Raw genomic sequence first — 15,876 nt, 5'->3', positions numbered from 1 at the left:
CTTGGTTTAAGTTTGTTTGAGTGTATAGATTGAAGATACTTACTTCTACCATGGCGCACCTCTCACTAGCCTAAAGGATGTCATTTCATTAGTCCTTGACCCTAAGTCATTGTCATCATCTCTAGTCATCTATGAATCTACTATTAAATTAAGCATGGCGACCAACCCGATCACCTAGAATAATAAGGGTTGGAAAATTCTGGTTCAAGCCAATGTGTGTCTACAAGGCTTTATAACACTCTACCTTTAGCTACTCCAATCAACTCTTCATTTACCTTGGAATGCCTATCAGGTTGATTCTATTGCAACTTGAATTTCCAGTAAGTTTTGAATACAAATTACCCAAGTTAAACCTCCAAGATATGAGAGTAATTACAAGCAATAATTGAACTGTGACAATGATCAATGCCTAAGGCTATTGATGCACCTTAGGGACTAGCCAACGTTCACCTATAACATGGAGATGAAAGATTGCCACAAGCTACCATAGATGAGATATTGGAACAATTAAGCTAGTAGTTACACACATCATGCAGTTAATGAAAATTGAAGTTGAAAGAATTAGCACGCAATCACCTATATCACAAATGCAATTGATGATAGGTGCTACCCATATTGTGAAGAAGATAGTTGACAATATGGCTAAAGATTACAAGATGGAATATGTCAAAAATTACTTCCTAAATGAATAGACTTGTCATAGGTGGTCTAGATTGAAAATGAAATCCATCACTCTTGACAAGTTCATTACTTGTGGAAATCTCTCTTGTGCCTATATGATCCTTTGAGTTTAATGATGGTCCCTCGATGTAACATAAGATACACCAAAGACCTCTACCCAAATGTCTGATAGTTTACTTGATCCTATTGCCAAATTGTTCTCTAAGATAGCTTGCTAGGTCCAATTGGTTGGGGTGACAGGGCAATGGCTCACTTGGTTGTGTTTTTTGCACCCACGAGGACAATAAACACAAAGCCAGACAACCAAAAATGCTACTCATAACCAGCCAAATTCTTATTCTCCTCCAAGTATTTGTAAGTTTTTATTATCATGTTACATGGTGGTATAATGAAATAAAATGACTTCGTTTTATTAAATGATTTCTGCTTTTAAGTTGGTAGTTTTTTTTATAATTGCTCTCATGATTGGATTTTTACGTTCACTTCCTTGACACTCGAGACTTCTATCACCACCAAGGATTTAAATATTCCTTGTACTTCTATGATGGGGACATACATTCAACATGACGTGCTCTTTAAGAAAAGTATGACAGATTTACAATAATTATAACAGCACAATTCAAACAGCTATTTGCAACAATAAAATGATAGATTCAATACTCCAAATGGATGCAGCTTATGATGGTGTATTTTTTTAGCATCTAAATGAACCTTATTCTATTTGGTGCACAGCTATAAGCTATAGGCACCTAAGTACCTTCTAAGCTGCCTACATATGATGTCAACGGATGTTGTTAAGTCCTGTAATATATTTTAATTACTATATTATATTATATTTCAATGGTAATTGTTTATACTATTTTTTACAACTACTTTTTTAAACAATAATACATTTGCACCGCCAGCCCCCTGCTGTTCCCCACTGTCCCCAAAGTTTAGTCCATAGTCCCCTCTGACTCACCTGCCTCCCCACGAGATCTGAAACGATGTTATATTCACAATTTTTTATACGTTTTTTATGACTACTTTTATAAACACTATTATGTTTGCAGCACCATCCCCCCACTGTCTCCAAATTTTGGTCCGTATTCCCCTCGATTCAGAATCATCACACATCGAAACATTAATTCTCGTCATTGCTGACGGGAAGAAAGGAAGCTGACAAGAAGGATTTCGTATAGAAGCAGCCAGAAGTGAATAACTGAAGAGTAGGGCATATATGCATATCCCCCAAGATTGCATTTATAACTCTCCCAAGTTTTTGAGTTAAGTAAATAGCAAAATCACTAACAGACATCGAACCATTGGTTCCCATTAAAGCACATTATTAAAATTGGTAATATATCCAATGAGAAACAAGGCTGACAACCGATGCTGGGTTCTGTTGATACATCAGCTGAATGTTGGCGGCATTATTGTACACGGGAATAACATTAGTTAATTATGTGTAATTGTTTTGGTTAGTTGGCAACCGAGAGGTGGAAGTTGCGGTGCAAAGCATTATTGTACACGGGAATAACATTAGTTAATTATGTGTAATTGTTTTGGTTAGTTGGCAACCGAGGGGTGGAAGTTGCAGTGCACGTTGCACCGCAACTTCCACCCCTCGGTTGCCAATGAGAAACAAGGCTGACAACCGATGCTGGGTTCTGTTGATACATCAGCTGAATGTTGGCGGCATTATTGTACACGGGAATAACATTAGTTAATTATGTGTAATTGTTTTGGTTAATTGGCAACCGAGGGGTGGAAGTTGCGGTGCTTTGGTTAGTTGGCAACCGAGGGGTGGAAGTTGCGGTGCAACGGACCGAGGGGTGGAAGTTGCGGTGCTTTGGTTAGTTGGCAACCGAGGGGTGGAAGTTGCGGTGCAACGGTGCACCGCAACTTCCACCCCTCGGTTGCCAACTAACCAAAACAATTACACATAATTAACTAATGTTATTCCCGTGTACAATAATGCCGCCAACACTGAACATCTATTTTGATGAGTTATCCTATGAGAACGCACTGTTGCAGTTATAGGAAAAGATGTTTGAAACACATGATAAGTAATTGGTAAATGATAGATACATTCCACCAAATTTGGAAGAAATGTTTTCTTCTAGGACCCACACAAGTAGCATATTGACATGCAATCTGTTTATCTAATGATTCATCTTTAAGACAACTTCTCTTTTGAGTTTTGCTGATTCTAATTCTTTTAAAATCTCCTTATAAAGGGTTTCCGGAACCCCTTCAAAACCTGTTTTTTCCTTAATCAAAAACATATTGACATGCAAGTAGATTGCATGCTAAGAGATGAATTAATGTCATTTATAAACAATGATTCCAATGTTATGTGAGCTGATTCAATTTGACATTATTCCAGGAAACACTGTTTGACACAGAGGGACGATCATCACTGTAGAGTTGTTGAAAACCAACATAGTCTATGCCCATAGTAGAAGCATTAGAAAAGAGCAGCAATAAAGAATGAGGAGTTGGAAGAATAACTACTTCAACCATAAAAGAAGTAAAGAAAGAGGATACAAGAAGACTAATATCAATTAGAAGACAGTTTGTATACACACATGCAAGAACCATCCACACTAGCTCAAGAAAACATCAAAATGCTGAAAAAGGTGCAAACATCAAATGAGGTTAATCCGACACCAATAACTGGTGAATTATTAGAATGCAAGTCATCCATACAGAGAAACATATAAAGAGGATAAGCGCCCACACTCCAAGCAGAGAAGGAAAGAACCATCAGTCTAGCACAACTTATTAGATGATACTGAGTTTTCTCTCAGTGGATTCGACAATTTTGATTCTCTGTGGCAAGATGGTTTCAACTTTTGAAACATTCCAGAAAGACAGAATGGGAAGTATTCCTAACTTTTAATGGTAGGAGGTTCCTGCCTAGCTCTCAGACTTTTCATGTGTACCACAATGCCTTTCCAACCTCAGAGCCTGGGTCACAGAATTTTCATTAGAGGACACCATAAAAGCAAATATCTTTCTTGGGAATTTCTCAGTAAAGTTTAAACCAAGAGATAGAAGACATCTTCAATTTATCAGGATAAAATCAAAAAGAAACTGGGGACATATTGAGCTTGGGTTTGGGTTAGGGAAAAATCAGAGAAAGTTGCTGCAAAAACCAGGAAACCAAAAAAAAACTTAACACTAGATTTTTTCTACCAAAAAAATTTAAAAATATGATTATTCACCCAACAATAATCGTGTTTTATCAGTAGTAAATTGAACAAAATCAGTCAAAAAAACAGGTAGAAATGCGTTGACCTGATAAGTTCAATTTTTTGAGAGTTTTTAGGCAGTTCATTGGCTAGGTGGCGATAAAAGATTTATATATGCTTTTATCAGAAACACCACAAAACCTTTTAAACCTCAATTCCATAGCATGTAGATTAGTCTTCTTTCACCTTGACTGAGCCTTTCTCCAGCCCCTCCATGGATCAAAAGATAACAGAGTTCTCAAAAGGAACAACTATTGAGAATCTAAGGCGTCCTCGAAATTTTTCAGGTGTTGATGGTTCCAACCTTGCTTTATGACTTGGCAGAGGATTGCAAAATGTAGGTAGTGTTATGAAGATAACCACAAACCAATGCAAAGAAAAGCAGATGGTAGTGCCAAGTACCAAATGGTGTTATGATACTAATATTCTACATTACCAAGTATAATAAGGATAAGCATTCGTGGCATGCTTAACATTCGTGACGTGCTTAACCTTAATAGTTTCATAAAGCATGCGACAAGTATCATAACCAACTGTCAAAAAGACAACCCATGATGTCTGGCTATAGCTATTCAACTTTCCACCTATGAAAAGAAAAAAGAAGATAATCATTGATCAAAAACAGAAGAGTCACAGAACTTCTCTACCTATAGATACTATACGCACCATGAAGGTTTTTTGCTGCCCCCAGACCCTCATGAGGGGTGCTGCCTACAGACCCTCATAACTCTGCTGGAGGCACTACCCCTAGGGGCACTGCCCCTCAACCTCCTAGACCCCCACCGAACTTATTTGATTTTCCGAGTACTCTTCAAGTCTGAGTTTGCTAACTATGCTTCCACGTTTGCCTACAGGTCCTCATCTACAATATCATCATCAAATTGAACAATCTTCCCTAATGTTACTTGATGCTTACCTGTTTTACTTGTTGTCTAGAAGATGACTTTTTTATTTGAGGGGTATGATGTAGTTAGTATACAGTCCTATTAATATGTTTCGATAATATGGTTTATTATGTATTTACTAGTGCTAGTGCCAATGACACTATGGTTCTTCTAATTTATCAGTAGCTACATCATCTAATATGGAATATTTTTGAAGACCCATATGATGATGCTTGATCAATGATGGCTGATTGTTGATGCTTGACATTGTAATATTTATTATTTTATTGTGGTTTTGTTTATTAATTATTCTACAATATATGATGCTATGCATGGTATTTTGAACTTTTTTACCACTGCAAATATGTATATAAATCTGATTTTTATATCTTTTTGTATGGACAAACTCAAAACAAGCCCAATCCCCCAAAAAAAATTTGCTTGAACTCGCGAACTAAACCCTGGATCCCAAACCCAAAACCAAAACAGAACCAATAACAGGACCATAACTTAGCATAGATATCCAGCAGTGGCAAAATTTTGTTGACTGAAAAAGAGAGGCCTAAACTTTTGACTACCATGCCCACTCCACCAATAATGCATATAAACAAACAGCAACGGAAAATTAAACATTCATTGAAAAAAATATCACCATAAAAAATAAAATTCAACTTAATTAAAAAAGAAACAAAGATGTAGAAAATTAATAAACAGCTATTCTGACATTAAGAAAAAGAAAATGTGGAAAATTCAAAAAACATATATATTCTGACATTATAGTCATCAAATGGTCAGAAACTAAGAGGTGGAAAGTTTTAAATCTAGCGATTTTGACATTATAGGCTTTATATGATCAAACATGATACATATACAAAGCATTCAAATGCACAAGCGTAAACCAACATTCTGCCAAAAGCACAAGAACCAACAGTTATCATGGAGCATGGGTTACACATTGTTCTAGAAAAGGTATCAAGAACCTGAGGTTCAGCACGAACTAGCCAAACTGATAATATATACATAATATTATAGATTTCATTTTTGTCTATCATAACCAGTTCCAAGATCATCAAAACAAAATTGCATACATCTTAGACCATCAATCGCTTCATGACTAATTTGCATCACTTCTCTCTAAAGCTGCAAGACAAATACAAAGTTCAATGCAGTTAATAAATGAAAATTAGAAATTAGAGAGCTGAATATTTAAAGACAATATGGGACTTGTAATGTAAGCCCTGTAAGTATTTGGAAAATTCAACATACTGTTGTAATTTAGAAGTTTCTCAATGAGATCAACATGAGTCATAAGCATGCGTCTGCAGCAGTACCTCACCAATCCCAGAGCATCAAGAGCATCCCTGCAGATACGGTAGAAGATAAGTAAACAATAAGTATATCATATAAAACACTGTCAACTTAAACATGAAATGCTTCCAACTAAAATGACAGAAATGTACCATACCCTCAAAATAACAACAGAAAATGAGTTCTTATAATTCCATCCTGCTAGCCTTGAAGTATGGTCAGATTGAGTACATCAAAGCTTCTCCCTCATGGGATCATCATTGTGAATGTAATACTTATTTGACCAAAAAGAGCTATTATATCAAAATCTCCATTAGACATAAACTCAGTGTGAGGATTGCAATGATCATGAAAGATGCCAACTCTCAATAATAGCCAAACCAATACAGAATTCTTTTTTAGACAACAACCTCAATGATATTTCATTTCATAAACCAAAATAGAATCATACACTGGACTTAATTTTCCAGAATGATATACATAGATTTCTGATAGTAGATATAAAAGAAATTTCAGATTTATAATGCTCAGTACTTATTAAATATATCAGAATATTGATAGATACTAACTTCCTTGAGTAACACTTAAGGATATAGACTTCTCAGTATGCAAGTGTCCTCTAATGAAAGCATGAATAAATAAAAGTCTGATATACTGAACAGTCAGGGAAAACATATGAGATCCACTCAGTCAATCTATACACACTCAAGCCTTAATCTCATACTTGTGTAGCTGCTGCTGTAGTTGTTATTCAGAGCACTCCAAATATCAGATCCTCAGATCCTTCGCCCCAACTCAGATCAGCTTATTACTGTTGCGACCAGGTAGACATCAAATAGCAGTCTGTGTAGCTCCACACAGCCTGGTGCAATGTAATAGCAATATTGGCACCTTTGGAATGCGCCATTTCAGATGATGCCCTTCCAACTCTGGCTGCTCGAGCAGGTTCTGCCTGATATTGCAATCAAAACTCCCTTCCAGCCTGCATCCCTTCCTGTCTGGTGTTGAGCTCCTTGAAGGATCCCTGAGGCTGATGTCTCAGAAGACCTCCATAAGGCATTCACAACAGATCAGAAAAACATTGATGTAGCAGCATTTTCGTCTCACTACTGGTACCTCTCAGGTCTGCATCTGAGAGAGCGATTTGCATTTGTTTAATGCCGAGAATAAATCCCAGATTCAGCAATGATTTCTTCAAGCAGGCAACCTATATATCCCCTCCTCAAGTTGGCCCAAGGCAAACATAATCACCAAATATAACAAAGTCGACCAGGATTAACTAAACCGACATTAAATAAATTTATAACTCACTCAGCATAGAAACAGTTAGGCGAAATTATTTAATATTTTCATTTATTAATAATTTTATTTATTATTTATTTGATGTTTCGAGGCTGGCCAACCCAGCCATAAATCGAGAAAACTACAGATCACATTCCATCATAACAATGCCATTGGAAAGAAATTCCACTGGCAACTGCAGGTAACAATGTTCTATCACAAGACCATCTTGCTTAGCCAATACACGATTACTGGAATCATGTTTTTGTCAAAATCATGGAAACCACTTGAGAGAGTTGAAAATACATATTGCCTTCCCTTTTTTAATGCCTCAGAATGACTAGACAACTAGACCTCTATTCTTGAATTGCACAAGGCTGGCAACTGAGAAATTCGTCACTTAATCTTTAGCTGATAAAATGGTATCCTATGTGTTCTAACACAATTTTTGGGAATGCTGGTATGGCTCAGTGTTAATATGCAAACAAGAGCTTAGTAACTGCCTAAGTTCAATTTCAATTGCTGTAGAAGTTCCCCAATATATGCACCAATAGTAGTTAATAGGTTAAGTTACCAGTGTGGACATGCAGACCTATCAGTTCAGGTCCAATCCATCCCGGATCTGGATCCAAGTTGGGTTCTAGCAGGGGTAAATAGTATCCTATGTGTTCTAAGTTTCTAACACAATTTTTTGGAATGCTTGTGCAGACAAAGTTCGCAAATATCCTTGTGGGTTTGATTGGTACAAACATGCCTGACAAATTTCCATGTGTTTTTCTGCTGTCACGATGAATCCTACCAATTTCTATTATTTTTTCTACAACTTAAGTGTTTCCCACAGTTGACTTCAAGTTTAATATTACATGTGCTCGTTTGTTGTCACCTCGAGTCTGGAGATTGACCAAGGCAGCATCTGGACATTGACCGGCCAGGATCCAGTGATCAACCAGGAGTAGTAAGCAGATGGATTCATTATTCGCCTTCCACCTGTCCTCCCCTACTAAAATGTTTCAAAATGATGCATCGATTTGTTCCTACATGCAAACAGATATAGAGAGTTTAGCTGCATCTCACCCGCTTCCCTGGTTCACCCACCTGTGTGTGCAGAGTGCAGACCACCTTCCACTTAGTCCTAGATTGAATAGTGATGCCATAGACCCATATAAAGATAAGGCAAAAGATCGATTGATTAATATGAATATAATTTATATTAATGTATTCTTATATTTCATATTTATATATCTATATTTATTATATATATTTATACAGATATGAACATTATGAATATCGATATAAGTTATAATGATATTATATTAACATTAGTTATGGTTATAAAAATGGATATTAGATATATTTTTTAATTTCAATATATTTATTTATTGTTTATGAATAAAATGCCTTATATGTATAATTTTTATAAGTTTTTGTATGAACAAACCGAAAACGAACCCAAAAACATTTTTTCTTTTACCGAACCCGAAACTAGTACCAGGTAACTTAGTTAATAGGCAATCCCATTGACACAGGTTACACCAAATTACAGGAGAAATTACCTAATTCCTGCAAACTATAGAAGTGCAACAATCTAACTTCTGCCTCGCTAGCAAGAAGGTGCACCTTACCCAATTGAACATAAGCTCATAAGGTGGTTGACTCTAGCATGCAACAGCGTATCCCCCCCTGCACCTTTCAGATGTAAAGGACCTGTTGGCAAAAAAGGCAACATCACAGAGAGGAGATTTGCCACCAGCATGCATTTGGCAACTCCCTTCCCATGCAGGTGATTCCAAACCAATTTGCTTAGCAAAGCTCACTAAACACCATGCAACAGGCAAAGGAGTAACACAAGTAAGCCTGTGTTTTTGAGGTCTACTTTATCAGTGCACAAAAGCTCCAAGTTAAGCTTACAAATTAGCTCTTCCCTGTAACTCGACCAAATTTAGAATTAAATGGACAAAGGATTCCCACCTTTGCAGATAAAGGAAGCACTTATCACTGGATGGATGCATCACATGTAGGATTGTTCTGTGTAAAAAGGTCCACTTTCCATCTTTCTCCCACCCTACATCCCAACCCAATCTTAATAGCAAGACTAACCAAAACATATTCCATCTTTCTCCCACTCTATATCCCAAGCCAACCTTAACAGCAGAAGATGAATCAAGTTTTTTTCACAACTCTCAAAAATCAAGAAAAGGGACAAAAAACTTATGCATGAGTTTGTTGCAACATTCAACAATCTGATGAATAGATTCCTATGACTGCCAGACCTAGCACAATGAATTCTCTCTGCTTCTTCACAAATGCCCACAATCTAGAGATGGCGTGTGAGCTGAACAGATCACATCCACATGATCAAGGTGCTGCTCAGAACCTAACAGTAAGCATTGAAGATGAATGATCCAAGCTGGGAAGATCAGGAAATAGCTAGATGAAATTACTATTCAAATGTCAAAAGATAATGATATCAGGATCCTATTGAAGGTGGTTGTGAATGTGGTCGCCATCCTAAAGAGAACTCAAGGTAAAACTCTGATCAATATTAACCACAGAATAAATCCTCTCGAGGTGGTCAAAGAAGCCCCTACATTTGTTCGGACCACATCCTCAAATCAAAAAAAACACACACAATTCAAGCAGGCGAACAATGCTCCAACTTTCTGTTGGTCTGAATTTAGAGAAGATGATCAAGACATCACTAGCCATGCCAAATGCTGGTGCAAAAGGTAAGTAATAGCTCTTTGGTATCTAAAGAATATGATATCCTAAGTGATCTAGCAGGAAAACATACAGATCATAATTGAAAAACTTGGACTTGGCAATTACTCTTGCAGGAAAACATACAGATCATAATTGAAAAACTTGGACTTGGCAATTACTCTTGTTAGCTATTTTTGTTATTCAGACCTAAAATAGCTAAACAAGAACTTTTTGAAATTGTAGGCTCAATTAAGTCCACAACATTAGTGTTTTCAAATCCAAATTGCATAAGGTCAAGAAGCAAGTTTTCCATGTTCATTTCATCCAGAAATTAGAAGGGAAGCTCAAACAGATTCATTTTTTATTGCCTCTACCATGCACAAAAGATGGAGTTGAGTCCAAGGGTGAACTAACTCAGGTTATGAGTTGGGAACGTAGTTTTTGAAGAAAAAACCCTATTCTCTTCGAGTTCTTTGTTTGCAAACTTCCCTGTGGCAGCCAGCGAGTTACTGGAGTAATCATATCATTTCAAAGGTCTCCATAAACATTTGCAAGATTAGAGTTAGGTATCTGGGATTTACCTGCAACATTTCCAGTTGCATGCCTTAAAGGCTGTGCTACAGCGGGCAATGGTACATGATATACTTTCTTAGTGGAGGACAGAGTATGAAGGATACTCAAGTAAGTCTGGAAATCAACATTTCCAATCCATGCACACCCATGCACATGTACAAAGCAAAGAGAAGGTATGTTTGTTGCTTCAGTTCTATGAAACCCTCACGCCATCATCTTCACCACAAGGGAATGCTTGAAATCCTCATTGTTAGCTGTTGTGAGACATTATACTGTGCTATAGGACAGAGAATGCTTATAGAAGGTGGTAGAGAGTTTATACATTAGCCAAAACCCTACCTATTATGATAAACCCTCATGTAAAAATTCTAAATTGAGGTTTACTGTTGGAAGATTATGTATTATTTTGAATCCTTGCATGAAGCTTTATATACAAATTTATTGAAAATGGTACATAACAGTTTTCATTGTGATTAAATATCATCGTATTGCCTCTAGTTGTCTTAAAGCCAAGTAAAAGAAGCATACAGAATGGAAGACCTTTTTGCCAAAAAAAAAAGACAAATTTGTCTTAATGGGTAGAATCAACTGCATACACAGTGGCACTATAAAGACAAAGGAACTGAAGTCTTATGACAGTTTATGAAGTTTTGTGACAGTATTTTCAAAATAATCACAGTATTCCCAGGGCAGCAAGGTAGAGGTACAAAGAAGAGCCATGCAAAGAAAGGATAGTAGCAGCATAATAACAGCGATAGAGCAGTCATTTTGATTAAAAGGGCTAGTACTTTCAAGAACCGGCATTAAAGTCAGGGAACAAGAATCACAAAGGAGCAAAATTCTTCAAAAAGTGGTATTAAAATGCCATCATCAAAGGCTTTTGTATCGAGTAAGGAAATGGTTGACTATCGATCAAAAGACAATATTATTATTGTCACATTTGGGAATTATGCATTCATGAATTTTATCCTTACTTGGGTAAAATACCTCACAGACTTGAATTAACAATCTTCTTGTTAGTGGAATGAATGAAAAAGTTGTGAAAGCATGATATGTGGGGGCAGGGTTATAGATCAAAGGTCCATAATAGTTCATGGCAATTGAAGGTATAAAAGCCTTGCAACTGCAAGTTGAAGACATCTTAGGAAGCAAAGACAGTTCAATAACAGGGCATCCAAATGGATAGGGGACTGAGCTGAATTTACAAAAAAAGAAATAGATTAGAGATAATCTATGTAATCATAAGAAAGTTGAGACAAGTCTAACAATGAATGTGTAGCAAAGAATGTCCCAATGAACACAGAGGCACAGTGAACAAAATGATGGTAGATAATGCTTTGAGGTAGCAGGCATGAAGAGGACAGTAACTAGAAGAAATTAAAGCATACAGTGTACTTGAGTGTCCACACAAAGATGGTCAAGAAAAAGTGCAGAGATAAATGACAGTCCCTTAATAGAAGGCAATCAAGATTATCCTATATCGGTGAACAAGCCATTAGGGGAAGTTCCTTAATAGAAGAAAGTCAAGATTATCCTATAACAGTGAACAATTCATTAGGGACAGTCATGAGTTTTCTTTGCACATTACTTCCTTTTTCCAAACTCCAAAAGTATAAGTATTTATATCTCCAGATGATAGAGTCAAAAGATGGCTGAAAGTTAGGAAAGACAGTAATCTAACCCTTAAAAGCACAGTCTATCAGCATGCAACAGTACTTTTCAAGAATTTTTGGAAAGAACAGCAGTGAACATTGAAGATTGAAGATAACACAAAGGTAATGAGATGATTGTGTCAAGCAATGAAGCGAGGACAGTGTCATGAGGTAAGGTTATTTACATTAAGTTTTAACCAGTGCTAAAGGACAGCACACATGGACAATGATATGAAGCTAAGTGTGATAAGACAGAGATCAAGCAAGTGACAACTATGTTGTCCAGGAATGCGTCCCCAGGCCTGAATCCCCCGTCCCCGTCCCGGGGACAGCCAGGGGACGTCCCCCCCACTACATCCCCAAAATTGCAAAAATTTAGGGAAATGTCCCGGAAACTTGAGGACGGTAATGATTCTCAAAGGGTACGTCCCCCTGTCCCCAATATGGCTAACCATTCCGAGTTCCCAGCACATTTAGAAAAAGAAAAGACTCAAATGCTCTAGAAAAACATTTTTTAATTTTATTATAGGTCTGTAAAACTGGATTCTCACTAATATGACAGGTAAACATGTCCGAATCACTTCCAAAGGCACTGAGAAATAATGAGCAGTGGCCTAGTAGTAAATTTCACAAACACTCAGAACTCGGTAGTGCGTAAAAATGTGGTTGCAGGTATGCAACATAGCACTTTTCACTGATATGAAAGGTAAACAGGTCTGAATCATAGCCAAATGCACTCAGAAATATGAAAAACAGCTTCGTAATGAATTTCACAGACACCCAAAACTTGGTAGTGCATAAAGAAGCAGTTGTAGGTCATAAATAGTAATGGAATACTATCAAATTATCCTCCAACCAGAAAGAAACAATGAACTAGATGCAAACAAGTGCTGGCATATTGACAATGAATTGTCCATTATAACTGCATATTGAGTATTGACAATGAATTCTGAACACAAATGTAGTATGTTAAGGTTCTATAATGTACATATACATGCTTTATCCATGTTTTCATATGAATATACATGCTTTATCTATTTTTCATATGAACATTTAAAATTTCCCTATACATTTAAAATTTTCCCTATATTTTATATTGCCGTCCCAGAAACTCGTCCCCTGCCATCACCATCCCAGAAACTCGGGGTAACATAGAGTGGGGTAACATAGAGTGACAATTATTCCAAGATGAACACAAGACAAGAAAAGACAGTCCCTAAAGGATAAATCACTGTCAAGGTGAAGGATTGACATTAATATTTGTGTCACATGAAAGGGCAGTGATCTTCAAACAATGTGAACAATCATTCAGTCATGAGTATGGGAGAAGGTAAGGTGTATAAGGAAAATGGCATAAAAGACTTTGAGAGAGTTATAAAGTTTCCAAATTTATTGTTTTGCCAAGATGAAAGGACCTTTTTCAACCTTGATTTATTGTGCTTAAGGATAGTGAACATGACTATGATAGCAAGGTGTCAGTGCTCAAAAGGATGAGAGTCTATCACGTTCATAAAAACTTAAGCATAATGAAGACTAAGTATGTTTAGTGATGTTTGGAGTGTGCCAAGAGACTAAGGGACAGCAAGAATAGGACTGTGAGGAAAGCAACAAAAACCTCTTCACCAAGTCAAAGGCAATCAAAACATGAGATGAAAGGAATAGATAATACTAAGCAAGAAGACATTCATTCACATTGAAGTTCTCGAAGCTTGCAATGCTAATTGGCAGATTACTAAAAGCAAGAATGACAGTCCGAAGTAGAAGAAAGCTCATATTTCTCTCATTTCAAGACAAAAACGGAAGCACCATATGTTGACAAGGGTGTTAACACTCTGCTATGTGTGATGGAATTTGAAACAACAAACATTTTATTTTGTTGACATTTTTTAGAATTCTTGGCAAATCAATGACTTGGCAGCATAGTACGGATGGACGTAGCAACTTCTCAAATTAGTTGTTCGGGAGATGTTTTCAACAAGTGACCACCAATTTATTTCAGTTCAAAACTACTACAAAATCATAACAAATGAATCCACTTTTTACTGTCACAACAAATTTAAACAAAGAAAGAATATAATGTTTATGTGAAGAATGTGAGTTCTGAATGTACTGTCTCTTCAGGGGACAGAGAATTAATCTATAGCAAACCATTTAATCCATATTTTCAGAGAATTAGTTAGCTCAGACATTACCACAAAGATATATGGTGCAGTTTGGCTGCACTGAAGAAAGCAGAAAGAAAAAACATATCAGAGATGGACAAACATAACCTCAGAAAATAAAGACATAAAAAATGACCTAGCATTGTGGTAAACACTAAAAGTGATGATCATTAAGCTATGAGCAGATAAAAAGATAATTAACTAGATTTCACTTGTGGATTTGATCACCATTGTGTTGGAGAGTTTAGGAAATACCTGCACAACAGCATTTAAGGGTAGACTGTAAAGCTTGGCGGAGTGTTCAAAAGTTACAACACTCAGCTCTGGATCACTAGTTGTTTCAGTTTGATGGAGAGTTAATTTTGCAGGTCTAATGTGATTGAATGTATTCTTGTTAAGACTCTGTGTTTTCTCTCTGAATTTTACCATGTGTATGTCTGCCAATTGCCATATATTAATGTTTCTTCCAACATAGCTTGGATGGGTGGTATAGATAAGTTGCCGGGTTTTGCCTTCCATGGCTACCCAAACTAATGAGACTTGGCACGCTTATACATGGAGCTAAAGTAGGACTTCGACCTAGCTATGGATTAGAGTTTGATAAAATACACTGCATAAAATCTGAACTTGATATAATATTTTACAGGCTTTAAAAGAGACTTCTCACACCTTTTCAGTAAATTTTACGAGCAAAAATTAACTGCCATTAACCTGGGGCAGTCCTATAATTTACTTTCTTTTCTTGGCATTGAATATGGTTTTTCGTATAATGAAATGGTTAGAGAAGAAAAAATGAAGAGGAGGAAAAACTCACCCTTCAGGATAATCAGCCTGAAGAAGATCGAGGTACTGATCCCATTTGTTCCCAATCACCTGCGATGAAATACAGGTCACTAAATAACCAGCTGAAACACTACCCAAACCCAGCAGTAAAAAGAACGGAGGGATTTACTTACCTTTCCACAAGTGAAACATCGCACAGGGATAATCATGGTTACCAAGAGCTGAGCTTTTTCTCTCTAGGGTTTCACAAGCAGACCAATGGACTCAGGAAAATTTAGGCAATTTCTGAGTTCTTCCAGTCAAATTATAGCATTTGAAAATGTATAAATTATTACCCGGCTTTTAACCATGGTTATTCCCGCCGTATTGTTTAGTGTATTTAATAGACGAAAATGTAGTTAAAAGGTGGGATAGATGTTCATGGGGAATAATGAGTTAGAGGAGTCTAAAATATTCTAGAAGGAATCAATCTAATTTTTATAATTTAATTTTTATTTTTAAAAATATATTTTTAAATAAAAACCTTTTATGAAAATAATTTAATTTTAAGAAATATTTTAAAATAGTCTAAAATTAATTTATTTTTTATAATTTTATGTTTATTTTTTAAATATAT

At 36.4% G+C, this 15,876-nt stretch overlaps 1 protein-coding gene across 1 annotated transcript; it reads right to left on the bottom strand.

Annotated features, from left to right (window-relative positions):
• Positions 1-5,607: 5,607 nt before the first annotated feature.
• Positions 5,608-15,662, bottom strand: LOC131035087 (DNA-directed RNA polymerase subunit 10-like protein). The gene is made up of 4 exons (XM_057966722.2): positions 15,434-15,662; positions 15,292-15,350; positions 6,068-6,162; positions 5,608-5,941 (listed from the first exon to the last, which is right to left on the bottom strand). Exons 1-4 carry the CDS (start codon positions 15,467-15,469, stop codon positions 5,916-5,918), a joined length of 216 nt encoding a protein of 71 aa, XP_057822705.1. The 5' UTR covers positions 15,470-15,662; the 3' UTR covers positions 5,608-5,915.
• Between the last annotated feature and the right edge of the window lie 214 nt (positions 15,663-15,876).

Source organism: Cryptomeria japonica, chromosome 3 (genome assembly GCF_030272615.1).
Source record: "Cryptomeria japonica chromosome 3, Sugi_1.0, whole genome shotgun sequence".
Lineage (NCBI taxonomy): Eukaryota > Viridiplantae > Streptophyta > Pinopsida > Cupressales > Cupressaceae > Cryptomeria > Cryptomeria japonica.
Note: the sequence above shows the minus strand (reverse complement) of the source record. Positions and strands in the feature narration are given on the sequence as shown.

Bases quoted from the DNA above. Each gene is read 5' to 3' on its own strand.
- LOC131035087 (XM_057966722.2), bottom strand. From the start codon at position 15,469: ATGATTATCCCTGTGCGATGTTTCACTTGTGGAAAG. The intron at 6,163-15,291 runs GTGAGTTTTTCC...CCGTATCTGCAG, and splicing joins CAGGCTGATTATCCTGAAGG to GGATGCTCTTGATGCTCTGG. The intron at 5,942-6,067 runs GTATGTTGAATT...TTTGTCTTGCAG, and splicing joins GAAACTTCTAAATTACAACA to CTTTAGAGAGAAGTGATGCA.